At 44.9% G+C, this 27,458-nt stretch overlaps 1 protein-coding gene across 7 annotated transcripts in view; it reads left to right on the top strand.

The window, feature by feature from the left end:
- LOC126195834 (START domain-containing protein 10-like) overlaps positions 1-27,458 on the top strand; it is a 131,553-nt gene that overhangs the window by 29,528 nt on the left and 74,567 nt on the right. For all 7 annotated transcript variants that reach the window (XM_049934510.1, XM_049934512.1, XM_049934513.1 and 4 more), the window contains exon 2: positions 8,502-8,657. In XM_049934510.1, coding sequence (XP_049790467.1) covers positions 8,502-8,657 — 156 coding nt within the window. The remainder of the gene's footprint in view (positions 1-8,501; positions 8,658-27,458) is intronic.

Here is a 27,458-nt window from a genome sequence, read left to right as displayed (position 1 = left end):
GCACAGAGATGCACTGTCTGCATTTTCACCATCATCCTACAATGGTAAACTGCATTCATTATAAACAGATGTGTGCAAAGTGTTGTCGCATTCTTGGGGATAGCAAAAAAGCTAGCTGGATTTCATTCACTAGTTCCACCACTTCCTCTGTGATGTGAGCCAACCTCTGATGGCTCTCTAGGGCCAAGATCCATTCACCAATTTCTGGCCAAACAGTATCAGGCGATGTTATCGTGGACCCTATTGCTATCTCCAACACCTTGGGCCACCATGTGCGGGAATTTTGAGCTCTTTCCCACTATCACCCTGCCTTCCTCCATTGTAAATGAGTCGAGGAGGCTGGGGCAATCCTCCCCTGTGGGTTCGGGGGTTAGAATTGACCTGTGGTGTTCCTGCCTGTTGTACAAGGCGACTAAAAGAAGTCTCACACATTTCAGCCTTTATGTGTTGGTCCCCTCTTGGGTTTGACCTCCATTCTTTCCAAATTTTTGGTGCTGGTGTGTGCCATTTGGGGAAGGACACCTTACATGGTGTTTTTTGTTTGTGCATTATGCACCAAGATCTTGCATGCTACTTATTGTCGTGTAGCGGACTTTGCACCCAACGTCTTATGGGTTGCCTCCTCCTCATCTCCTGCGCCATACAATCCTTCGCGCCCACGACAATTCTGGACCATTTTGGCACCCAAAATCCAGTGTGGTAGCCAGTCCGTCCTGGTGGGGTTGTCATGTACCCTCTTTGTTGTAGCCCCCTGACAACACAGTGATCGCACTGCTGATGCCCTAGCTGAGACCTCCCCGCGTATGCCAAGGAGTAGGTGCCCATCCTTCTGGGGCACCATGACTCCCGGCAATGGCCATCCCACCAGGTGGCTCTTGCTGAGGCTGGACGGCGCCCGTGGGGAGAGCCCCTGGTCAGAGTGGGTGGCATCAGGGCAAATGACACGCAATGAAACGGGTTAAATCAAATCAAGCTGGTGGTTGCTCGGCTCCAGCAGTCTCTAAGCGCGTACAAAATGAATTTGATGTTGCGACATATGATTCCCAATCGTTCCCCTCCCTGGCCATGTCTTGGGAGGACCGTAGGGCGACTCGGTCTCGTGAACCATATTTGCCTCGGTACCTAGTTTGCTGCAGGACCGATGGAGAGACCTTTCAGGCAACAAAACCCCAGGTTTTCATAGACCACCTCGAAGATAGGTTTGGGGAAGTGGCGGCGTTGTCTAAAATACGCATCGGGGCGATTTTGATCCAGGCGGCCTCCCCAGTCCAGTCGCGAGCGTTGCTCGCCTGTGACAAGCTTGGTGACATCCCTGTCTTGATTATGCCCCACATAAGCCTTAACATGGTCCAGGGTATTATTTTTCATCGAGACCTCCTTTTGTAGTCGGATGAGGAGCTACATGCCAACTTAGAGCGACAGGGTGTCCACTTCGTCTGGCACATGCATAGGGGACCCAAGGAAAACAGGCTTACTGCTGCTGCCCTCATCTTGGCTTTTGAGGGTGACTTGTTGCCTGAAAAGGTCAAGGTGTTGGTTTACCGTTGTGACATGAAACCATACGTCCCTCCTCCTATGCTGTGCTTCAAGTGCTGGAAGTTTGGCCACATGTTGTCTCGCTGTACCTCCAGCACCACTTGCAGGGATTGCGGTCGTCCTCTGCACCTGGGCACTCCGCGTGCGCCTCCTCCCAATTGTGTCAACTTTGGGAGGCACCACTCCCCTGGCTCGCCTGACTGCCCTGTTCTCCGTAAGGAGCGATGAATTTTGGTAATAAAAACCCTGGACAGGCTCACCTATCAGGATGCAAAGAGGAAATATGAACGGCTTCATCCTGTGCAGATGACTACCTCGTATGCTGCGACTGCGACTTCGTTGCCTCCGGTGGCGATAGCTGTCCATGCAGTTGTTAAGCCTCCAGTGGGCCCTCAGGGCCGCCCTGGCTCTTCCCCCATCTCTGTGATGGGGGACATTGCTCCCGAGGTACCTCCTTTGGGAGACCATCCCACCAAATTGACAGGGATATCGGACCCTGCGCCCCCCTCCCCCCCCCCCCCCCCCATCCTGCCAGAGGTACACCAGCTTCCTCCGACATCTCTTTCCTTGCATGGAAAGGATCCCTTGGATGTCTACCTTCTAAAGCATCCTCCAGCATGACAGCTGCCATCAGTCAGTGGCTCAAGGTGCCAGGAGCGGCAGATCGCAGAGCTTCCCGCACTTCGTCTGTCCCTGGCCCTCTTTCTGAGACTCCCTCCCAGGTTGCTCCTAAGGAGCAGCAGGAAGAAGAAGAAGAAGAAGAAGAAGAAGAAGAAGAAGATGGTGATGATGAAAAAGCTGGGTACGTTGGAAGAGTTTCAGGTTGCCTCTGTGCCACCTGCTACTACCAGCTCTGCATATGAGGACGATTTGCAGCTTTTGGTGTCCCCCGACGACCTCAATCTTGCCTCTTCCTCAGACGCAATGGTCCTCGATTCAGGCTCTCCTTCGGTGGCGGTGGATGATCCAGCGGTCCCTTCACGCCTTTTTCGGCTGTGGACAATGTCATTCTCCAATGGAATTGCGTCGGTGTTTTCCACCACATTGCTGAGCTCTGACAACTTCTCAGCCTTCACCCTTTCTTTTTCATTGCTTTCCAGAAAACTTGGTTTCTGGTGTTGCGAACCCCCGCCTTCCATGGATATCGGGGTTATTATAAGAATCGGGCAGCTTATGAGCGGGTATCCGGTGGAGTCTGCGTCTACGTCCTTAACTCTCTTTAGAGCAAGTGTGTCCCTCTTCAAACACCTTTAGAGGCTGTCGCTGTTAGGGTGTGGATGCCACAGGCTGTTACCGTCTGCTGTATCTATCTTCTGTCTGATGGGGATGTCCCACAGCATGTATTGGCTGCGCTGACAGCCCAACTGCCGCCACCTTTTCTGTTACTGGGTGACTTCAGTGCCCATAACCCTTCGTGGGGTGGATTGGTGGCAACAGGTCGAGGCATTGTCATTGAGCAAGTGTTGGCACAGCTCGACCTTTCTCTTTAAAATGATGGTGGCTCCACACATTTCAGTGTGGTGCATGGCATGTACTCAGCCATCAACCTTTTGGTCTGTAACCCTAGCCTTCTACCGTTTGTCCAGTGGAGTTTGCATGACAACTTGTGCGGTAGTGACTACTTTCCGATCTTTCTGTCACTGCCCTAGCATCACTCATCTGGGCTCCTCCCCAGATGGGCTTTGAATAAGGCTGACTGGTACTCTTTCACCTCCATTGCCACTATTGAGCCTCTTTCTCATGACACTATTGATGTCGTGGTTCACATGGTCACCACCGACATCGTTTCTGCAGCGGAATCTGCAATTCCCTGTTCTTCTGGGTCCCCTCGACAGAGGCCTGTGCCTTGGTGGTCACCAGAGATCGCTGAAGCGATTCGCAATCTCAGGTGGGCCCTCCAATGTCATAAGTGGCTCCATGCCCAGGCCCGATGCCTTATTCGCTGACGGAAGCAGGCGTGCTGGGAAAGGTATGTCTCCACCATTGGCATCCGGACCTCTCTATCGCAGGTTTGGGCGAAGATTAGGCGGCTCTATGCCTATTGGAGCGTCGGCTTACCTGGGCCTTCCCTAAATGGAGCAGTCTGTACTGACTCCCACGCAACTGCAGAACTCTCAGCAGAGCGTTATGCTCTACGAATTACCCGCTGGCCTTACAATCCCTGAAAGTGCGGTTGGAACGTCGGAGCCTTTCATTCCATATGCACCACCCTGAATCGTACAATGCTCCATTCAGTGAGTGGGAATTCCAAAGTGCCCTAGCCGCTTTGCCCTGATACGGCTTCCAGGCCAGACCTCATCCACTATCAAATGCTCAAACACCTCTTGGTGAACTGCCAGCGACGCCTCCTAGACCTATTCAACCATATCTGGGTTGAGGGTGAGTTCCCGTCACAATGGCAGGAAAGCATCATCATCCCAGCGTTGAAACCTGGCAAGATCCCACTGGAGGTGGACAGCTACCGCCCCATTAGCCTCACCAATGTTCCGTGAAAGTTGCTCAAACTAATGGTGAGCCAGAGGTTGAGTTGGCTACTTGAATCTCGGGGTCTTCTGGCTCCATCCCAGGGTGGATGCCGTAAGGGCCACTCGGCTACCGATAATCTGGCCTGCCTGGAGTCTGCCATCCGTATGGTATTTATCTGCCGACAGCATCTGGTTGCCGTCTTTTTTTACATGTAGAAGGCATACGACACAATGTGGCGACATCACATCCTCACCACACTTCATGGGTGGGGTCTTAAGGGCTCGCTCCCGATTTTTTATTCAAAAGTTTCTGTCACTTCGTTCCTCCCGCTTGCAAGTTGGTTCCTCGCATAGTTCCTCCTGAGTCCAGGAGAATGGGGTCCCGCAAGGCTCTGTCTTGAGTGTCTGCCTCTTTTTAGTTGCTACCAAAGGGCTCACTGCAGCTGTGGGAATGTCCGTATCGGCTTCTTTGTATGCTGATGACTTTTGCCTCTACTATAGCTCCACTGGCATTGCGGTTGCAGAATGGCAGCTGCAGGGTGCTATCTGCTAGGTGCAGTCTTAGGCCGTATCGTGCGGCTTCCAGTTTTCGGCTGTCAAGATTTGGGTCATGCATTTCTGCTGGCATCGCACTGTCCACCCTGAGCCACGGCTTTATCTTGACGGCGAACCTCTTGCTGTGATGGAGACGCATCAGTTTTTGGGATTGGTTTTTGATACCCAGTTGACATGGCTCCCTCATATTCGGCAGCTTAAACAAATGTGCTGGCGCCATCTTAACGCTCTACATTGCTCGAGTCACACCAGCTGGGGTGCCGATCGGTCTACCCTTCTACGACTTGATCAGGCGTTGATTCAGTCCCATCTCGATTATGGGAGCCTGGCTTACGGTCTGGCATCGCCTTCTGCATTGTGGTTGGTTGACCCCATACTTCACTGCGGGATCCGACTTGCAACCAGTGCTGTCCTCACAAGCCCTGTAAACAGCATCTTTGTGGAGGCTGGTGTCCCTCCATTGTGGATCCAGCACCAATGACTAGTGGCCACTTATGCTGCACATGTTTGTAGCTTGCCCGGGCATCCGAATTACCGTGTCCTGTTCCCCAACTCGGTTGTCCATCTTCCAGAACGGCGGCCCTGGTCAGGGTGTACGATCACGGTTCTCGTCCGGGCATTAGCAACCTTGGTCAATGGATAGTCTCAACAAAGCAACTTCAGACAGAACTGACAGATCCAAATTTAGAACTATTATAATTCAGTTATCAGTTAAGATAAATGATCAACCATTGTGATAAATCAGGAGAGACTTAGTAAAATTGTGTTCTCATGTAATTTTTTTTCAGCATTGGAGTTGTTCGGCAGTGCTAAAACAAAATGCTCTTCTCAATAAATCAGCTGAGCTTTTATTTAAAAAACTACAAATTTCAGGGAAAATAATAAACTACCATCTTTGACTATCCACACTACTAATCGTAATTTTTATAGCCTTAGTAAGGCTTGTAGTCTGAACCTGAGTTAACAACAGGTTAACTAGGAATTCATTGCTTACATTGGGCTCTTAGCAAAAGGAGAGATGGTGAAATTTTTTTGTATTAATTGTCATTGTATCTCCATTTGTACGTCAAGAATCTTTGGTATGCACAGTAATATACTCATCTGCCCCACTTCGTCACATACAACATTTTACTGACAAAGCAGTGTTTAAAAAATGTGAAAAGTACTTTAATTGCATGAATGATTGATGTCGTAAGTTTGAATCAGTCCTCCCACAAGCAAAATTTCCATTGAGTTTCACCTGCACCATCTTTTAGAAAAGTTCAAAATGGCTCTGAGCACTATGGGACTCAACTTCTGAGGTCATTAGTCTTTTTAGAAAAGTGATTTAATAGATAATTGATGAACCTTTGGTAGTACAGCAGAGTCCCGTTAATCCAAACCCCGGTAATCCGAATGTTTGGTTAGTCTGAAAATGAAAAATGTTTGTCTAAGTATGGAAAACTGTGTAGTAAACTGCTGTACATACACACTATTTTAATTTACACAGTACAGTAAACATGTATTAGAAAAATTGGCAAGAAAACATTAGGTTTAAACAATGCATAGCAATGAAAGATAAGCTGTCAAACTTACTAAAATATAGCAGACATTTTATCACTTTTTAGGTGACAAAAACTCAATCATTGTTTTTTAGCGTAATGAAGACAGTCTGACTCTCCTTTGCCACTTTCAGGCTCATTGTCACTTCTGTCATAGCAGTCCACTTCTTCCTGGTCTTCAGTCATAGCAGCAAATAAATCAGCATCAGTAATGTTCTCCACACATGCCCCATCTGCTGCCATCTACTCATCTACGTCTCCTTCACTAGCTTCTTCACATCCAGGGATTGTCTGTATCATTTGTAGTAGATTTTCCTCTTCATTTTCAACTAGGTTGTCCTGAAATTTAAGAGACGTCCACAGTTTTCTCCACGATTTTCTCAGATTATTTTCTGAAATATTCTGCCATGCCTCACCGGCCCAATAAGCAACATCCTTCACATTGTTCTTTTTCATTTTTTCCACTAAAGGAATGCTATCATCTTGGACCAGCATTCTTAAAAATTGTTTTCTGTAAATCAGTTTCAATGTCTGCAGTACATCCTGGTCCATCTGGTGTAGAAGTGGTGTAACATTCAGTGCCAAAAACTTAGCCACAATTTCTCCATCACATAATTCCTCAGTGCTGAGGTGAGATGGTGCGTTATCAATCAAACGAATTGCACAGGGAGAGAAATGATTTTCCGTAGAAAACTGTCGAACAGAGGGAACAAACTGGCCATGAAACCATTCTTTGAACAGTTTACCATCCATCCATGCTTTTTTCTGGTTGTGATAATATACAGGTGGGGACTTCATGTTGCAGTTTTTAAAAGCTCTGGGCCTAGCAGATTTGCCGATTAGCATTAAATGCAGCTTGTGATTACCAGCAGCATTGCTGCACGCTAGTAAAGTCACACGATCTTTGCACATTTTAAAACCAGGAGCATGGTCTTCTGCTTTTGATGCCAGGCTTTTTGTTGACAATGCCCTAAAATTAAGGCCAGTCTTGTCGGCATTATAAATTTGTTGGGGAGAATACTTTTCCTCTCTTATCATTTTTTCAAACTCACCTAAGTATTCTAATGCTGCATCACGGTCAGAAAAAGCTTCTCTCCAGTAATTGTTAGCTGATGGATTCCATGACGTTTTTTGAATCTGTCCAACCAACCCATACTCACACTAAAAGACTCATCACCATTCATTAACTGATTCAGGTAAACAGCCTTCTCCTGAACCAGTGCTCCACTCAAAGGAGTTCCCCTTTCTCTTTCCTGCATAAACCAACGGAAAATAGATTCATCCACTTTATCGTACTGGGACTGTTTCAAAGTCTGCCGAATTTTGAGTGTTTTTCCTGAAGGCGTTGCACAGGACTGTTCAAGCTTCACTTGGCTCTTCTTCCAATCACAAATGGTTGCATTACCAACACCCATTTCTGTTGCCAGCTTAGATACATTTTCACCATTGTCTATCCGCATAAAAGCATTCAGTTTTTCTTTGAGAGTTAATGTATGTTTCCATTTACTCATGCCAAAAACACTTAGACCACTATACCTGATTGAATGCAATACAACTGTTAAGCGTGCCAGCGAGCATTAACTCACATAACCAAGTGCTTTGCAAGCCAATTCACAGTGCACTGACCTCAGACACTACAAAGGTCTCAACAATGCACAACAACAAGTGCAGGGAGTGAGAGTGAGCCATTGTTCCCACACTTGTTTCCACTTGTTACCATGGTGTACCTACTTATCTGCTTGGTATACTTCATTCTAGAAACTCGTCACCGTAATTCCGGCTAATCCAAACAAATTGGTAATCCAAACAAGGTCTGGTCCCAATTAATTCAGATTAATGGGACTCTTCTGTAACAGTGACGTGAATTTTAGTACGAAATTTTCTCTCTGTAGCGGTGTGTGCACTGATATGAAACTTCCTGGCAGATTAAAACTGTATGCCGGATTGAGACTTGAACTCAGGGTTGGTGCTTTACGCAGGCTAGTGCTCTGCCGACTGAGCTACCCAAACACGTCTCACGATCCGTCCTCACAGCTCTACTTCTACCAGTATCTTGTGTATATTCAGCTCACACTCAGCTGCAGAATAAAAATTTCATTCTGGAAACATTCCCCAGGCTGTGGCTAAGCCATGTTTCTGACTTACCCTTTCTTCCAAGGGTGCTATTCTTGCAAGGTTCCTAGGAGAGCTTCTGTGAAATTTGCAATGTAGGAGACGAGGTACTGGTGGAAGTGCTGATTCGTACTTTGGTAGCTCAGTCAGTAGAGCACCTGCCCTGTAAGACAAGGGTCCCAAGTTCGAGTCTCAATCCAGCACACAGATTTAATCTGCCAGGAAGTTTCTATGAAATGATACTTTTTTGTAAATTATTATCTTGAAAATATACTTCATTGTTTCTTTTCAGATGGAGGTAGGAGTTGTGAAGGTTGCTGATGATCAGGACTTTGAAAGGCTGAAACAGTTGCTTGATAACCATAATGGTTGGAAGCTAGATTACAGTAAGGATGCTGTCAAAGTCTGGACTAAATCAGTGGTGGACACAAGCTTCAAAATGATAAAGGTATTTAATTTATATGCACAACAGTTTTGAGTTGTTGTCTGTCCTCTTAGATTTTTAATTTGATTTTTTAGTAATAGTTAACTCAGAGAATTTTTTGCAAATCATATTCATTCACTTAACAAATTTTCTCGTATCTGTTGCACAACTTCAACTTCTGTACTCTATACGTCCTGTATCAAATGCAGTTTACCATGGAACAATATCATAAGGGTGGATTTGTTTGCATCGTGCTGTGTGATTTTCAAACAATGAATGATAATATTGCTACATTCTAAGTTCTCTGTACTATTTGTAACGATTGTGAGGTATACTTTCCTTGTTTTCCAAAATAGTATTCTTCCAAAAAGCACTTCCGTTTTCTGTGAAATAATACATTTCAGAACTGTAAGCAAAATCTGCTATGTAGAAATCCAAATTATATTTATCAGAAATATAGTTATGTTCTATGTTGTGGTCTTCAGTCCGAAGACTGGTTTGATACAGCTCTGTGCACTGCTCTATCCTGTGCTAGCATCGTCATCTCCGAAAAGCTACTGCAACGTGCATCCTGTATTTATCACTTGGTCTCCATCTACAATTTTACTGCCAACACTTCCCTCAACTATTAAACTGATGAGTCTTCCATGCCTCAGAATTGTCCTATCAATGTATGATGAAACGGACCTGAATTTCATAGTCTCGTCCTTGGTAACACCATTCTTGATCAGTTCAAAGCTGAAAGAGTAAATGAGTGTGGGATAGTGTTTGCTGAAAGATATTCGTAACACCATATTTTAGCATGACAAACACACACACACACACACACACACACACACACACACAAATTTTTATTCCTTTCAAAGATCAGTTATTAATTATTGTGTCCAGTTTCTATGATGGAAGCAATAATATGCACAAGTCTTCAGGTCAGCACACACAATAACAGTTTTGAAGTTTACAGTTGTGGCCCAAGATAAACATTTCAGATTCATCTAAGCTTACATTTAGAGCAATCCTTTAGTAGCTCATCAGATATAATTACACTGCAATAATTCATGTCAGCTGGTGTGTAATTAACATGACCATGTGCAACAATCACTCACTTCGATGATAATAAACATTCACAATTTGTCTTGTTAATCATGACATAAACCAGTCACACTGTCTGTTAATTAGAAGTAATGTAATCCTGCAAAAGATTTTACATTCACACAACAGAGTAGTGTGCAGAATTCTAGCTTGAGCAGCCGCAGTTAGCTGTTAGCTGTTGTGTGTGTTAGGTGCTCTTGCTTTGTGTGTGTGTGTGTGTGTGTGTGTGTGTGTGTGTGTGTGTGTCTTTTCTGAAGAAGGCTTTGGCTGTTTGTGTGTGTGTGTGTGTGTGTGTGTGTGTGTGTGTGTGTGTGTTTTCTGAAGAAGGCTTTGGCTGAAAACTAAATTCTGCAACTCAACATGTCATCTTTACGGTAAGTAGCAATCTATTCTTTTCATAATATTGTTGATATTCCATCCTGAACTTTCCATTGTTTAAGCATTATGATTCCTTAAATGGTGGAAATGGCCGTCCTAATCCCCTTCGGAAACTAAAACTGGACAATACATGTATCACAGTAGTTATATTAATATTGTTTCTGCTAGCTTCGTAGTAGAGACCTTGGACGGAACAACGAAATATTGTATTGTTCAGGTTCTCAAATGCATGTAGCTATTTAGTCTCATCCACTGATATCCGTACACTGCTGGAGATGCTATACTGTAAACTTTCCTGTGCACGCATGACTTCTGCATGCCTTATCCAGTTTATCCAGCCTATGGCATCACTTGAAGGCAAAATATCCTTGAACTGTTCCATCAATGGGCTTCTGAAGATGACCACTCATATTTACACAGTCCTTCCTATCACATAGCCATTTCAGATATTGAATCTTGTAAGTCTTGTGGGACAGATTAGAGCAGAACATTTTTCCACACTGGAACATCCTTAGCACTGCCATGTTTGCTAGCTTTGTTCATTCATTCATTCAGTCATTCCCTCATCCTGTTCCATAGATCCTATAAAGAAGGAAAGCTTCCAGGGATGTGGAGCGAGTCAAGGGATACATTGACATAACAAGTTCAACAGCATAACCTTCACTATTAATAAGCCAGTACGGGCTCCGTGTTGTTGACATTTTTTGCTTTTTCCCCTTCCTCCTCCAACCAGCAACAACAACATGGAAGGTGCAGATAAACATCAAAAGGTTGGAGAAGTGAATGATGTGAAGCAGTTTCAGTTTCTTCCAGAGGAGACCACCTGTGTCAGTTTGCATATTTCAAGGAACATTTACAATTCACCACACCATTCTGAGGATGAATGATTCAATGAGATTTCTGAGTCTGTAAAACATAGAGCATATATGCTCCAATTTTGTAGAGCTTTTGTGCAGTCCCAGCTTGGTTATTTGTGCCATATATGTGGACTGAGCTGGCCACAGGTACCTATACCACCATTCTTATAAAGGACAAGAGTTCTTCACCATCACGGATGTGAAGATATCCAACATGGCCCTAGATTTACTACTGTGCAAGAGGGAGAGTGCTCCAAATTATATACCAAGGGCATTCACATATAAACCAGAACTTTGTTCAGTTGACATCCATAGCAACATGAGTAGCATGGCGAATTGCTTGTGGGAGAGTGGATAGGGTACAGCCATGCACACTGCTGACACACTTGGATCTACCATTTCAGTATCACAGTGAGTGAATGAGAAGTACTAGTATCTGTTATGTAATGTATTATTTGTTTTCTCATCGATGAGGGTGTGAAAGTTTTGAAGAGACTTCAAGCCCAGTTTGATGATGCTACACTGAGAAAACCCTGAGTGTTCTGTTGTCCCAGACATTTCAAAAAGTTTGTGATAGAGTGAAAAATCAAAATCATAAATAGTGCCCAACTTTAATTAAATAAATATTCACTTCGTGTGTGAGCTTTCGGAAGACTGTCACCACATTACTGTTGCTGAGACTGCATCACACGTGGGAATAAATGTTGGAATTGCTGATATCATGTCAGACACACTTACATACAGAAAAATATTGGCAAGGTGGACTCTACATCTTCTTACTGAGGCATAAAAGGCACAAAGACATCTGTCAGCAATTACTAAATCGCTTTGAAGAAAGAGGAGAGGCTTTTCTCAACTGTATTGTGACCTACGGTCATGTGCTGTCACCATACTCCAGAGAACAAAAAGATGAGTTTCGAGTTGAGTAAAGTTGGAGAGGGGCCACTGCCCAAGGCCACAACTTGACTGTCGCCAGAAAAGTGAGTGAGAAGTGTGGGCTCTGTCGTAGGTTTGTGAGTAGTGGGTTACAGTGTGGGATTTGTTGAAAGTATTTTCATTGGGGGGAATGCAATGGGGAAGCCAGTGGGCATTCTAGCGAGATCCTCTCCTGGGAATGCAGAATCTGTAGTAGAAATAAACTGATAGGTGAGCAGGAGTGTAAGATCTGTGCTCTTCAGGTGCATTTACAATGAGCAAAGGAGGAACTAGGTAGGTTGAGGAGGGTGAAGGGTGGTGGGGAATGGGAACTGGGAACTGACAGTTGGCAAGAAGGCATCTAGGGGGAGGAGGAGGTATTCAGACAGTTATACTTTGCGTATATGCAATAGATTTGACTAACTGTCAGAGTTGAGTGGAGAGGAGCCTCTTCTACCTGTAGATGTAGGGAACATGCAGCAGTCCTCAGCAGGTGGGAGGCCTAGGTCAGTTGCAAAGTCTAACAGAAAGAATAAGATTCTGCTACTAGGTATTTCCCTCGTTAGAGGTGTGGGCCAGCAGTTGCAGGAAGTGTTGGGGAGTGTGAGTACCAAGTCACCAGCATTGTGAAGCCTAGTGCAGGGTTGGCTCAGGTGACTGGCAGCATATGGGAGTTATATAGGAATTTTATGGAAGAGGATCAGGTAGTGATGATGAGTGGAGCAGGGAACAGTCTTGATAGGGATGTGGAAAATGATGTAGGTGGTGACCTGGTAAAGATAGCTACTCAAACTAGTGGCACTGATGTGCATTTCATGCAACAGTTTCAGCTTCATGATCGGCCTCATCTTTATCCGGCTGTTAGGCATGTTAACGTGGGGCTGGAGAGGGCACTGATGGCAGAGGGCATGGGTCACATTTCAGTGGTGCCAGTTGGGTCTATCAGTGGACTGAGTTTCACTAGGCATGGCCTGAATCTCAATGGGTATGGAAGGGGAGAGTGGCAAAGCTTGGAGGTGACAGTGTAGTGGGTGGTAATGGGATCACTCATGGAAAAAGTCCTGCAATAGTTGGTGTTAAAAGCTGCACCTTTTTTACATTGAAGTGAGCTGATGGGTATACCTGCTTAAAGGAAGTCCCTCTCTTCAGAGGACGTCATGTGTCCAAGTAGAGAAGGAATTAGCATATTTCATCAGAATGTAAGAGGTATTAGAGATAAAGTTAGTGAACTGCTTACAGACGTTGACTGAAATTATTGGTGTATCGGAGCACCACTTAAATAATTTGACAATTCAGAGGCTTCCTTTACTAGGATACAGATTAGCTGGCTGTTTTTCAAGGAGTTCCTTGTGGGGTGGGGGAGTGGCAATGTACATAAAAGCAGTTTTCCATTTGAGTCCATACACGTATCATGGTACTGCACTGAACAGATATTTGAATATTGTGCAGGGGCAGTTGAATTTAGTGAAACTAAACTTCTAATTGTTGTTGTTTATAGGTCCCCTAACTCTGATGTCAGAGGATATCTGCTCAAGCTAAAGAGGGTTCTTGATTCACCTTGTAGGAAGTACCAGAAATTAGTTAAATGTGGTGACTTCAATATAAATTTTGTATATGATGGCACAAGGAAAAGGATGTTGATAGAGCTCCTAAATTCATATGATCTGAAGCAGACTGTGTTTTTTCCAACTAGGGTGCAGGGGAACAGTAGCACAGCCATAGACAATATTTTTATTCATTCTTCATTACCGGATGGGCATTTTGTTTGTAAAAGGGTGAATGGCATTTCAGACCATGATGCACAAATTTTAACACTAAAATGCTTTTGTACTAAAACAAACATCACATATAATACAAACTATGTAGGAGAGTTGATCGAACAGCAATAGAGAGTTTTTTAAACCTTGTCAAGGAACAAGAGTGGCAGGATGTTTATAGTGCCGATAACATAGATGATAAATACAATGCTTTCCTTAACACATATCTCATGCTTTTTGAGAGTTGCTTTCCATTAGAACATTCTAAACAGGGTACTAGAAGTAATAGGCAGCCCGGTCAGCTGACTAGTGGGATAAAGATATCATGTAGGACAAAGTGGGAATTATATCAAAATGTTAGAAGTAGTCACAATCAAGCAACAGTAGCCCATTACAAACACTATTGTAAGGTGCTTAAAATGTTATTAGGAAGGCAAAGAGTATGTGTTATGAAAATAGAATAGCTAATTCACGGGATAAAATTAAAACCATATGGTCAGTAGTGAACGAAGTGTCTGGTTGGCAGCACAAGGTCGACGATATAAAGTCAGTTCATAGTAAAAATATTTACGTTACTTATAACTCAGATATATGTACAATATTTAACAATCATTTTCTGAGCATTGCTGCGGAATTGAATAAAAATTTAGTTTCTAAAGGGAATCGTATAACTTGCTTGGCAAATGCCTTTCCGAGATTGATGTTTGAAATACTCCTCTGTGGTACAGACAAGTGGGAGATTGAGTCAATAATTAAATCACTAAAGACTAAGGACTCTCATGGATATGATGGAGTGCCTAGCAGAATATTAAAGTACTGTGCTGCACATGTTAGCCCTGTATTTAGCCATATTTGTAATTTTTCCTTTCAGAATGGTCAATTTCCTGAACGATTTAAATAGTCAGTAGTAAATCCACTTTAAAAAAGGGAGAAAGGGATAATGTAGACAATTTTAGACCTATTTCTATGCCATCAGTGTTTGTTAAAGTTATTGAAAAGGCTGTGTATGTAAGGATATTTGATCATTTTATATCACACGATTTGCAATGAAATGTACAATTCAGCTTTAGAAGTCTTTTAACAACTGAAAATGCTATATTCTCATGGGTACTGGATGGGTTAAACAAAAGGTTTCAAACGCTAGGCATATTTTTTGATTTAACTAAGGCATTTGATTGTGTTGATCACAAAATATTGCTCCATAAGTTGGACCATTATGGAATATGGGGAGCAGCTCACAATTGGTTCACCTCTTACTTTAGCAACTGACAGCAAAAGGTCATTATACACAATGTTGAGAAGGGCTGTGATGTGGGGTCTGAGTGGGGTACAGTCAAGTGGGGTGTGCCCCAGGGATCAGTGTTGGTGCCGCTCTTGTTCCTTATTTATATAAATGATATGCCCTCTAGTATTACAGGCAACTCTAAAATATTTCTGTTTGCTGATGACACTGGCTTGGCAGTGAAGGATGTTGTGTGCAACATTGGCTCGGTTTCAAATAGTGCAGTTCATGACCAAAGTTCATGGCTTGTAGAAAATAAACTAACGCTATATCACAGTAAGACTCAGTTTTTACAGTTTCTGACACACAATTCAACAAAACCTTACGTTTTAATTTCACAGAATGGGCATATGATTAGTGAAACTGAACAGTTCCAATTTCTAGGTGTTCAGATACATAGTAAATTGTCATGGAAAGCCCACATTCAGGATCTTGTTTAAAGACTTAAGGCTGCCAGTTTTACTATTCAAATGGTATCTGAATTGAGTGATCATTCGACACAAAAATTAGTCTACTTTGCTTATTTTCATTCGCTTATGTCGTATGGTATTATATTTTGGGGTAACTCTTCCCATTCTAAAAGCATATTTTTGGCTCAGAAATGGGCGGTTTGGGCAATAAGTGGTGTAAGTTTGCAAACCTCTTGTTGACCCCTGTTCACGAGTGTGGGTATTTTGACATTGGCCTCTCAATATATATGTTCCTTACTGTCATTCCTTGTTAACAATATTAGCGTATTTCCAAGAATAAGCAGCTTTCACTCAATTAATACTCGGCAGAAATCAAACCTGCATTTGTATCGGAATTCCTTAACTCTTGTGCAAACAGGTGTGCAGTATACTGCTGCATCCATTTTCAATAACCTGTCACTCGAATTCAATAATCTTAGCAATAATCAACGCGCTTCCAAATCGAAACTGAAGAGTTTCCTCATGGGTCACTCCTCCTATTCTGTTGAGGAGTTCCTTGAAAAATTAAGCTGATTCTTATTGTATTGCTGATAGCATTTACTTAAACTTATGGACTAACTTTTTTCAGGTTCATGAACATTTATTTTTATCTGTTATTACTTTTATGTTGTAATTTCATGACCTTGGAGATTTGCTCCTCAATTTGGTCCTAAGGAACTTGACGTGTAAATAAAAAAAAAATAATAATAAAAATAAAAAAAAGAACATCTAGGACGTGTAGAGGGTAGTGAGTACAGAACATTTTGAATAGGAACCCATGTCCAGAATCTTATCGTTTCCATTCTACAACAGTCTGCTTAGGGCAAGAGAAACGTCTCAGAGTTCCCTGTCCTGGTATGCAACAGGGTAGACACGATGACGTGTACTACGTCAAACGATCCCCAGATGTCACTTACTGTCTGCTTTGCTGTGAGACCGAATCAATACCTGTGCATCGCCGATAGAGGAAACATCGTGCAGTACACGTTTGCGGAATACACAGACATGCTCCTTGTGTATGGCTAAGCTGGAGGTAACGGAAGAGCTGCTTGTGAAAAACTCACTAAGTTACATTGGCAACCTCTTAAATACTCAGCTCATGGTTCAGACTTGTCCCCAGGTGATTCCCATATGTTAGGTTCACTGAAGGAGGGGAATGTTTTGAATATGATGCTGCAGTCAAACAAGATGTGTGCAATTGTACGGAAGGCAGCCAATTTCTTTCTTCCATGAATGAATTTGAAAACTTCCTGTCTGATGGAGGGGGCGGGGGGAGGAAATATTTCTGCTGACAGAAACTATGTAGAAAAATAAAGCATTCCATTTGTATTAGTATGTGCCACCAATAAACCTGTTTTACAATATTGTAGTGTACATGAGAATGATGCTAGTATTTAAAGTAAAATGCTGCAAAAATTTTTGGAAGTCCAGATTACATACCAGTCTACAACGATAGATCTGAGCAGTCTCTGTGGTTTGTTGCACTCAGGTTCTTAAGAGCTTACCAAATGAATTCAGAGTCCATTATGATGATGTGCAAGCAGTCTTGAAGGAAACTAGAGCAGAGGTGACATTTTTGACCTCTGAATTCCTTCACGTTCTGTAGTCATCTTTGTACAGTACAAAACATACAGTGCATGTTTCAAGCAGAGAACCAGTCCATATATGACACGCTTCTTTGCTTACAATTTCAAGGTGATGTTCTTCTGGGTACATACACACATTGTAATGCAAAACAATGAACCGGTGGAAGTAGCACCCAAAGAGACCCGCAGTATCCCTTATGCGGAGAACGTAAATTCTTCCCATGTGCTGTGTGCTGCATCCAGCAGATCCAGTGATTGTGTTGGAATATTGACACTTGATAGTCCATAGCAGAGCAGTGCTGGATGCTCTCGGCAGTGACAGGATTAGTGTGTAACAATTGGCACCACTCCTCTTGCGAGTAACCAACCACCAGCAACATAGTTAGCTGGCCTATGTTTGCACTGCTGCTGCTGCTGCTGCTTTCAACAGCTACCTCCAATTGTGCTTGTATGCCTTCAGTCTCACTTGCCTTCAGTCATCATTCGTGGAGGTTACCATGTAATGATTACAGACTTATGCTTTGGACTGCCATTCAGTCTTGTTTTGGCAGCCATTGTCACTCATTTTTGTTATTTTGCATAATTTCATTCACTTCTCTAGTGTAACTAGTACAAAACTTTGTACTGCATTGATTAGATTCAATAAATTTTGTCTCCGCTGATATAACAGTAGCAGTGAAGACTTTCAGACTTGGGTGTTCCTATTGATGCAGAAGTACTTTGCAGTTGCTGCAACTTCAACAGCAGATATAAGCTCAGCAGCTACAGTATCAACAGCAACTGAATGAGAATGAAGCCGAGCATGAGCAGCAGGTTCAACTACTTCTTGCAGTTCCTCCGCCTGCCATCTCATCAGTTCAAGTCTTTGATGAAAATTCTGGAGGGTTGCAAGTTTAATACAGTCATCTTTAACAATATTTCTTGATATTTCAGGTAACCTCACTTGAGCAGCAACACTAATTATTTTTATCCTGGTCTTCTGATATGTTTGTTACATAAGCTTAAGCCACCAGCTGATCCCACTGCCTTGTCATTCACTGAAAGTTGTGGCTTAGTGATGACTTAGATTGCTAAAAAAATACATTTAGTCATTACTATATTAGAATTCCATGAGTTCATAAGTTTCAGAATCAGTCTTACAGGACATTGATAGCAGATTTAATAGGATTAAGCCACCATTGTCAATTTTTTAGTGTGCCAATCCTCAATGCAGGCAATCCAATGCAGATTCACTAATGTGAAATGTAGTAATTCGTTCAGATGTGGGTAGCTAAGTCAGATCTGTAGTTCTAAAATTGTCTGACCTGAATTCAGAGTTAGTTTTTTAGCTTTGGCCCAGGTGTATAAGATATCCCTGGCAGTGAAATGGAATTTCCAAGCTCCAAGATAGCATCGTTAATATGCCTTCACTCATTCTATTCCTCCTGCTGGTCAACATAAACAGTTCAGCCATGCAGCGTTGAGAATACACAGTGCAGAACTTCCATTGCTTCCAATAAAAAAATTGCAAACCATCAAACCAAGCCCCAATAAACATCCTGTTCATCCCAAGCATTGATTTCATCTTCTGATCCAGAAGTAGCTCTAGGTCACATGAGAAACTCCTCCATGCAAGGATTATTTCTCGACACATTCTTGGCAGGACTGTCCTTTTAAAAGAGCAGAGAGTTGCTACTGCCATAGGAGAGGACATTTGCGTACTGTGTGCCAGCATGCAGCTAGAAACGGGTCAATGGCTCAAGTTCATTCCCTTCAAACTACATACAGCCCTGTGTCAGGAACACCATAGACACTCATGACTGAACTTTGGATAGGCTTAGGGCCTGTAATCTTCCAGCTAGACACTGGTTCTTTGTTCACCTGAGACACATCCATGCAGCTTATATTTCAAAGCCCTATTAGTTACCTAATCACTGCTATCTGCAAGTCTCCATCAAAGGTATATTCTCCAGCTGTGTTCAGTAGATGAATGTTATGCACCACAAAACATTCCGGGCAGTCCCCGTTGTATCGTGATAATGGTATTTTGTGGGTGTTGGTGCTTAGCATTTTTGGGGCACTCCTGTTCTCCCTGTTTCTATCCCCCCCTCCCTCCTGTTCTTTCTTTGTCCTGCTACCCTGACATCCCTGTTCCCTCTTTACTTGCATGACATCCCTTCCCCTTGACTGGACTGTGCTGTTTGTATTGTTCCTCCCTTGATTGCTGCCATCCTTGATCATGGGACCAACCAACTGTTCCTGGAGTAATTACCATTGTTCAAAGTGTTTTGGACTGGATGTCACCAGTCCTTTGCAAACTATGAAAGACCTTTTCAGAGAATTTGAGTGGTTATTTGTGCCTACTTTCAGGAAGAAACATTCATTTCAACTGCACATACTATTTCTGCCTCCCATTTTTCAAGCCCATCCAGTGTCACACACGCTTGAAGAGAAAGTTGGGTGCAAACTAGACTAACTAAGGAGTTAGATGCTATCAAAACAGTAAGCTCCACCACTCTGGCCACAGACAGGCCAGTCAGGACCAACCTGCTTGCCATGTCATCCTCAGCCAGTGTCATTTGGATAAATTAAGGAGGGGCATGAAGCGAGCACCCAGCTCTCCTGCTCTTTGTGAACTTTAGAGACCTTGGAGCTCCTACTTCTCATTCAAGTAGCTCCTCTATTGGAATCACAAGGCTGAGTGTACTCTCATACAGTCCTCCCACAAAAAAAAAAAAAAAAAAAAAAAAAAAAAAAATAAATAAAATCGGGAATTGACCATTGACCCTGGGTCCTTGAGTCCTCCACATGACAATCATCTACAGTGACCACTCAGCTATGGAGGCAGGCTAGCGAAACAGTAGCTGCTTGTTAGTGGACCTCATCACTGGTAATTATTCGCAGAAGTAGTAGGAAACTATGCCTCTGTGGTGATTTTAAGGCCACAGTAAACTCTCAGTCAGTCAAGGACTCCTGTCTATTGCCACAGGTGGAGGATTTGTTCGTTAAACTAAAAGGTGGTGAATGCTTTCCTAACATAGACATATTGGAGCGCAGATCAGGAATTGCCTTTTGATGCAGTCACAACTATTATTGATTTAATTCATTTTGGTTTATACGATGATTGGAACTTTAATAGTGGAAACTATTTATTTACAGCTCGTACAAAATAGATACATGTTTCAAAGTTTTACTGTCCTTCAAAGTAGTCACCAGCATTGTGTATAACCCATTACCAGTGATGTGGAAGTTGTAGGATACTCTTAACAGTGCCAGTTGTGTTGACAGTTCGAGCGGCACGGTCTATTGCCTGATGAATTTGTAGCAGTTCTGAAGCGAATGCCATGAAGTGTTTCCTTCAGTTTAGAAATCAAGTTGAACTCGTGAAGGCTTAAGTCAGGGGAGTGCAGTAGGTGGTATAGCACTTAGCAGCTCCATCAGTCAAACAAATCAGTAACAGCTTGCACTGTACGTGCTTGAGCATTGTCCTGCAAAATGATGGTCAGGTGCTGTAGAAAGTGTCATCACTTCTGTCTCTAAGCTGGTCGTATGTTGTGTTCCATAAATGAACAGCATAGAGACAGAAGTGATGACACTTTCTGCAGGACCGACCATAATTTTGCAGGACGGTGCTCAAGCACGTACAGTGCAAGCTGTTACTGATTTGTTTGACTGATGGGGCTGCTCAGTGCTGTACCACCTACTGCACTCCCCTGACTTAAGCCCTCGGAAGTTCAACTCGATTTCTAAACTGAAGAAAACACTGCACGGCATTCGCTTCAGAACTGCTACAAATTCGTCAGGCAGTAGACCACGCCACTTGAACTGTCAACACAACTGGCACTGCTAAGAGTATCCTACAACTTCCACATCGCTGACAACGGGTTGTACACAATGCTGGTGACTACTTTGAAGGTCAGCAAAACTTTGAAACACATATCTATTTTGTACGAGCTGTAAATAAATAGTTACCACTATTAAAGTTCCAACCCTCATATAAAACAAACAATTACTGTTAAGAATTACCAGTGTAGTGGCAATATTCAAATGTTTCCTTAATTGGATAGTTCAGCCAATTCCTTTCTGAGCCCACCCCCAGGGGCTCAGCATTCATTTGCTGGGTACGGGCTTGGCGACCCCGGGGTTCCTGAGGTGGGGACTGGTAAGCGCCGCCAGTCCCCTGTCACCATAAGCTCTGAGCATACTTCAGCGACCACTATGCGGCGCGGCGGTGGAACGTTGTGTGTCTCAGGGAATGGGGATCTTGGCCTGATCGCCCGGGTCGCGAGGATGGAATACACCTCTATAAAAAAAAACCTCAATCTCAAGGTGTGCTGTGCGCCGATGAGATGCATGGCTGTTGAGGTGGAACAGTCGTTAGCGGGCGACCTCTGGGGAGCCTGCCGCACCTCAGTTGTATAAGGCTTACCGAGGCACGCGGGGCTCTGTCTAGGTGGACTCCTAGTTCCCTAGCTGCTCGTGGGACCGAGATGGAACCCTCGAACTTTTCTTCTTCTCCCCCCAGCGGAAAGGGTGGGCCGCTGGTAGGTTCTAACACCCAATCTCACAAGAGGGCTCGTGTAGCCAGTCCTCCTGATTCACGTAGTAGTAACAGAACGCATGCTGCTTCGCAGAATGTGTTTCTTATAATTAAAAGAAAAGATTGGAGTTTCGAAAAAGTTTCTCCATTTTACATCCAGAAAGGCTTAGAAGGTATTGCTGGTACATTAAAATCTGTAAAGCGCTTGCGAAATGGCACCTTGTTGGTTGAAACATCTAGCTTCCAGCAAGTCCAGAACCTTCAGAAGGCACAATTTCTTGGGGAGTTTGCGATTGAGACTGAATTTCACAACACCTTGAACTACAGCAAGGGTGTTGTGACTTGCCGAGATCTCGTTGATATTCCCCTAGACGAACTGAAGGCTGAATGGTCCCGGGAAGGAATTGTCGACGTGCAACACGTTATGAAACGGGTGGATGGTGCTCTCCTGAAATCTGACTCGTTCATCCTTACGTTTGACAGCACCAAATTGCCCGAGCATGTGAAGGCAGGTTTCCTACGTCTCAGTGTACGGCCTTATTACCCCAACCCCATGCGGTGTTTTAAATGCCAACGCTTTGGACACACTACTCTCGGCTGTAAAGGGGAAGCCACTTGCGGGAACTGTGGTAAAGCCGCCCATGAGGGAGTTGGTTGCTCCTCTCCTCCCAAGTGTGTCAACTGCTCTGGGGATCACCCTGTGTGGAGTAGGGAATGTAGAGTTTTCCTTGAGGAACGGAAGATCCAGGAACTTAAAACCACCAAATGCATCCCGTACGGTGAGGCAAAGAAAATTTACAAGTCCCTGCAGCCGCCCACGTTCGCTGCTTCCTTTTCTTCCGTTCTGAAACAGCCAGTCTTGAAAACTGATGCCGCTACACAAACGGAGGTTGCTACTGTCAGCACTAGCACCTACGTTTGTCAATGTACGTGTGCTGCTGCTGTTCCTGTGAAGCCTGCTGCTCCTCCCCGGCCTTCTGACCAGGCCGTGGTAGCTGACTTCATGGAACTTCCTGCCCCTTCCCAGGTCCAGTCTTGTGCAGTGCCCAGCGCTGCTACACCCCCTCCTGCTTCTGAGGTTTTGGCTCCACTGCCACCTCAGGCCAGAAAATCGAAGCCCAAACCAAAGGTGAAGACTCGACCGCTAAAGGAGACTGAAGTTCTACAGTCTGCTGATGTTGATGTCATTCTTTCTGACGTCTCTCTCGACTCCTCTTCAGAGGCGATGGAGGTTGATGTCAGACCGGAGCAATCATCTCGCCCCAAAACTGAGCCTCCACCTGTTGTGGGCTCTCCTCCCCGACAGAAAGTGAGACTGAAGGTCCTCCCACCCTGATCGATGGCTCCCATCATACAGTGGAACATGAATGGATTCCGGGCACATGTGGAGTAACTGCACCTCCTAGCACGGCAATGCCCCCTGTGCTTGTGTTTACAGGAAACACATCTAAAGCCATCTGATGCTCCTGTACTCTGGGGCTATACGTTGTATCGCAAAGATGACCTGACTGGAGACAGAGCCAAAGGCGGAGTCGCCGTGTTTGTCAATAATGACCACCACTCCTCTGCTCTCCCCCTGGATGCTGACCTGCAAGCAGTTGCAGTTGAAATTCATTCCCGTCGAAGGCTTACTGTTTGCTCCCTTTATTTACCCCCTCTGGATGCAATGACCTTAGACGCTCTCACAAATCTTATCGACCAACTCCCCCGCCCCTTTCTCCTCCTGGGAGACTTCAATGCCCATCATGTCCTGTGGGGCTCCACTTCTCTTTGCACTCGAGGTCGAATTTTGGAGAGCCTCCTAACATCTCAAGTGTTGTGCATCCTCAACACAGGTACTCCAACTCATTTCTCTGCCACTACTGGGTCATTCTCAGCCATTGACCTATCTTTCTGCTCTCCCGCCCTCACCGACTCTGTTCACTGGGAGGTCATTGACGACCTTCATTCCAGCGATCACTTCCCCATCCGCATTCATCTCCTGGATGGTGTATTGCTGGAGCAGAGGCCGCCATCGTGGATGATTGGCAGGGCTAACTGGCCTGTGTTCACTCGATTGGCTGTCTTTGAACGCCACAACAGCATACAGGAATGGGTGGATCACATCACACTTGTGATCCATCATGTTGCTGACCTGTCCACCACAGTCTTCTGGCCCTCCTAAGCGGCACCTTGTGCCTTGGTGGACGGATGAGTGCCGTTCAGCCATCCGGGACAGGCGTGCGGCTCTTCGCCGATTTAAATGCCGCCCAACAGCAGTCAATCTTACCGCCTTTCGCATCGCGAGAGCCAGGGCACGCCGTGTCATTAAAGAGAGCAAGAAAAGGTCATGGCAGGAGTTCCTGGACTCCATCAACCGTTCCACTTGTTCCACAAAAGTATGGGAAGCCATCCGGAGGATTTCCGGTAAACGCAGCCGTCTACCAATAGCTGCAGTCCTGAACCAGGGATGCCTCCAAACAACACCCAGAGCCATTGCTCAGACGCTGGCAGAGCATTTTGCACAAAGTACTGCCACTGCAACCCAGGATCCAGCATTTCGTCGCTACCGTGCGACTGTCGAACGAGCGAAGTTGGACTTTCGGTCGAACAGTTCTGAGGCCTACAACTCCCCTTTCTCCATGTGGGAACTTGAATCGGCACTTACTGCGACTTCTGACACTGCACCAGGTTACGACCACATCCGGTACTCCATGCTTCGCCATCTGCCAGCGGCGTCAAAGGAAATTCTCATCGAATGTTTTAATCTCATATGGCAGACAGGAGTGTTCCCCACCTCGTGGAGGGAGGCAATCCTCATCCCTCTCCTCAAACCAGGAAAGGACCGCACATGTCCCAGTAGTTATCGTAGTATCGTCTTGACAAGCTGTGTCGGAAAGACCCTGGAACGGATGGTTAACCGTCGTCTGGTCTGGCTGCTAGAGACCAGGCAGCTCCTTAGCCACTTTCAGTGTGGATTCCAAAAATTTCGGTCCACAGTCGACAACCTGACACTCCTCGAGGCGGCTATTCAGCAGGCTTTCCTCCGTCAGCATCACTGTATCGGTATCTTCTTTGATATCAGTAAGGCATATGATACTACTTGGAGATACTGTATTCTTGCACAACTGCATCAATGGGGCTTTCGTGGCCGCCTCCCCATTTTCATTCGGTCTTTCCTGTCTCAGCGGTTTTTTCGGACCCGCGTTGGTAACACACTGTCTGATCGCTTTGAGCAAGAGAACGGTGTCCCCCAGGGCAGTGTTTTAAGCGTTACCCTCTTTGCCATAGCCATCAACAGTATAACGTCTACAGTGAGGAGTCCAGTACAGTGCTCCTTGTTTGTGGACGACTTTGCTGTTTTCTGTTCCTCCTCCAGTGTTGCAACCGTGAGCCGTCAGTTGCAGGTAACAGTGCGGCGGTTAGAGGAGTGGGCTGCAAAGACAGGTTTTCGGTTTTCTGCCGATAAGTGTGTTTGTGTTCATTTTAATCGTTCTCGTCGTCTTTTTACTTTGCCTGCCTTGCATATGGGGGATGCTGTCCTACATTTTAGAGACGCAGTGCGGTTTCTGGGACTAATTTTTGACTCCAGGTTGTCATGGCTGCCACACCTACGTGACTTGAAAGCCAGATCCCTGAAGGCACTGAACATCCTCAAGTGCCTCAGCCACAGGTCTTGGGGAGCGGACAGGGTGCGTCTCCTTCAGTTTTATCGGGCTTTTGTGCGTTCACGGCTGGACTATGGGTGCACAGTATATGGGTCAGCGAGGCAGTCTTATTTGTGGATCCTTGACGCTGTCCACCATGCTGGGATTCGACTGGCCACGGGTGCTTATCGGACCAGTCCCGTACCCAGTCTCTGTGCTGAGGCTGGCGAACCGCCACTTACCATCCGGCGGCAGCTCCTTCTGGTGCGCCAGGCTTGTAAGTTTCTTGCGGCTCCCAGCTCGCCTGCTCACCGCCTTGTTGCCCATCCACCTCTGGACCGCCTTTTTTCCCACCGTCCCCGGGCTACGTTGCCATTTGGGATCCGTGTGCAACGTGTTCTAGAGTCGCTCGGTGTGCAGTCTGTACAACCCCAAATCCAGGGCTTTAACCGCCTGCCACCCTGGTTACTGAAGAGGCCCAGAGTGATTTTAGATTTATTGCAGTACAAGAGAGGTTGCACTCCTGCCACCGTTTTTCATGCAGCATTTTCTGCTGTTTTATCTGAGCACCACGACTATGTAGCGGTTTTTATGGATGGGTCGAAACAAGGGGATTCCGTTGGTTGCTCAGTTGTTTTTCCGGATCGTGTCCTTAAGGTCCGACTGCCTCAGACTTTTACGGTCTTTGATGCAGAATTGTCTGCGATCTTGCGGGCGCTGGAGCAGATGAGACATTCTTCCTCTCCTAAATTTCTTGTCTGTTCCGATTCCCTCAGTGCCCTTCAATCATTGCACCTTTTGTATCCGGCAGTTAAAGTCGTCCAGACCATCCAGGATGCCCTCCTCCGACTACAGCGACTGGGGAAGGTTGTAGCTTTCTGCTGGGTTCCGGGGCATGTTGGCATTGCTGGGAATGAAAGGGCAGATCTCGCAGCCAAGGAGGCGTGTCTTGATCCACACGTATCTCAGTGTGCTATCCCCGTGCACGCACTCACCTCGCTGTTGAGCTCCCGAGTCATGTGTCGGTGGGAGGACGAGTGGCTGGAAGTGACTGACAATAAGCTCCGTCTAGTCAAGCCCACAACGCGTGTGTGGTGTACTTCCTTTCAGCCCCATCGACGGGACGAGGTTCTCCTCACTCGGCTTCGAATAGGCCACAGCCGTATGACGCATGGCTTCCTGCTCTGGCGAGAGGACCCTCCAATGTGTGGTGCTTGCGGCGTCCAGGTCACTGTGCGCCACGTTTTATTGGATTGCATTTTATTTTCTGACCAGCGGGCCGCGGCAGACTTGCCAGCGGACCTGCCAACTCTTTTAGGCAACACTCGGACGAATGTGGTTAAAGTTTTAAAGTTCTGTGCCCTGTCAAATGTTTTTACAAAGATTTTAGGGAGGGGATTTTAACTTGTTTCCTGTGTGACAAGCTCGCCCATATTTTATGTAAGTGGCCAGCCAATGACGATTTCCTGTGTCATTCTTGTTGCTATGTTATCCCTTACCTTAGGTTTTACTTTCTTAGGTCATATTTTCCCTCTTTTCCTGCTTTCTTTGAGTGTGTTTTTCAGTTTTATTAGGTCTCTCCACATTCGTTCCTTTTACTGTGTGTCAGGGCGCTGATGACCTCGATGTTGAGCGCCCATAAACCCCAACACACACACCTTTCTGAGCCAACCACGTCAGTGACATTATAGTTTTGAAAGGAAATTGGCAAGAATATGTTCACAACCTGCAATCCCTTTTCACCATGCAGATTTAAAATGTAAACTAAGCAACTGCCATTTTTTTCACCCCATCATTCACTACCTGGTATACTTCCTGATTGAAAAAAGGAATCTCACCAGTGCAGCAACTGATAGCTCTAATGAAAAATTGCCACCATCCTAATTGCTAAAAGAGTTGCAATCCTTTCTAGCAAAGTAAATTATTATATGCATTTCATCCCAGACTTAGCCGACATAGCTTTTTCTCTAAACCTTCTCTCTAAGAATGGAACAAAATTTGTGATCATCAACTTGCAATCATATATTTTTATGTCTTATAGCAGTTCTGAAGTCAGCATCCTGGTTAGCCACATACTTCCCAAGAAAGATGTTAATTGTGGCCACAGATACCTTACAAAATGGCATCTCAGCAGTTTTTTCACAAAAAAATGTTACTGAGATTGAATATCTTATTGCTTTCACTTCAAAGACTCTTTATCTCTGCTCAGCATAATTATGCTTACATTGAATTGGAAGCCCTATCAATCATTCTTGCGATGCAAAAGTTCCTCATGCCAGGTTTGCTGGGAAGATGGTCCAAAAATTGCAGTGATAGCCATCAGTCTTAAGCAAATCTCATGTACCAGCCAACCAGCAAACACAT

Source organism: Schistocerca nitens, chromosome 7 (assembly GCF_023898315.1).
Source record: "Schistocerca nitens isolate TAMUIC-IGC-003100 chromosome 7, iqSchNite1.1, whole genome shotgun sequence".
Classification (NCBI taxonomy): Eukaryota; Metazoa; Arthropoda; class Insecta; order Orthoptera; family Acrididae; genus Schistocerca; species Schistocerca nitens.
The sequence above is the reverse complement of the archived record's forward strand: the minus strand, read 5'-3'. Positions and strand labels throughout refer to the sequence as shown.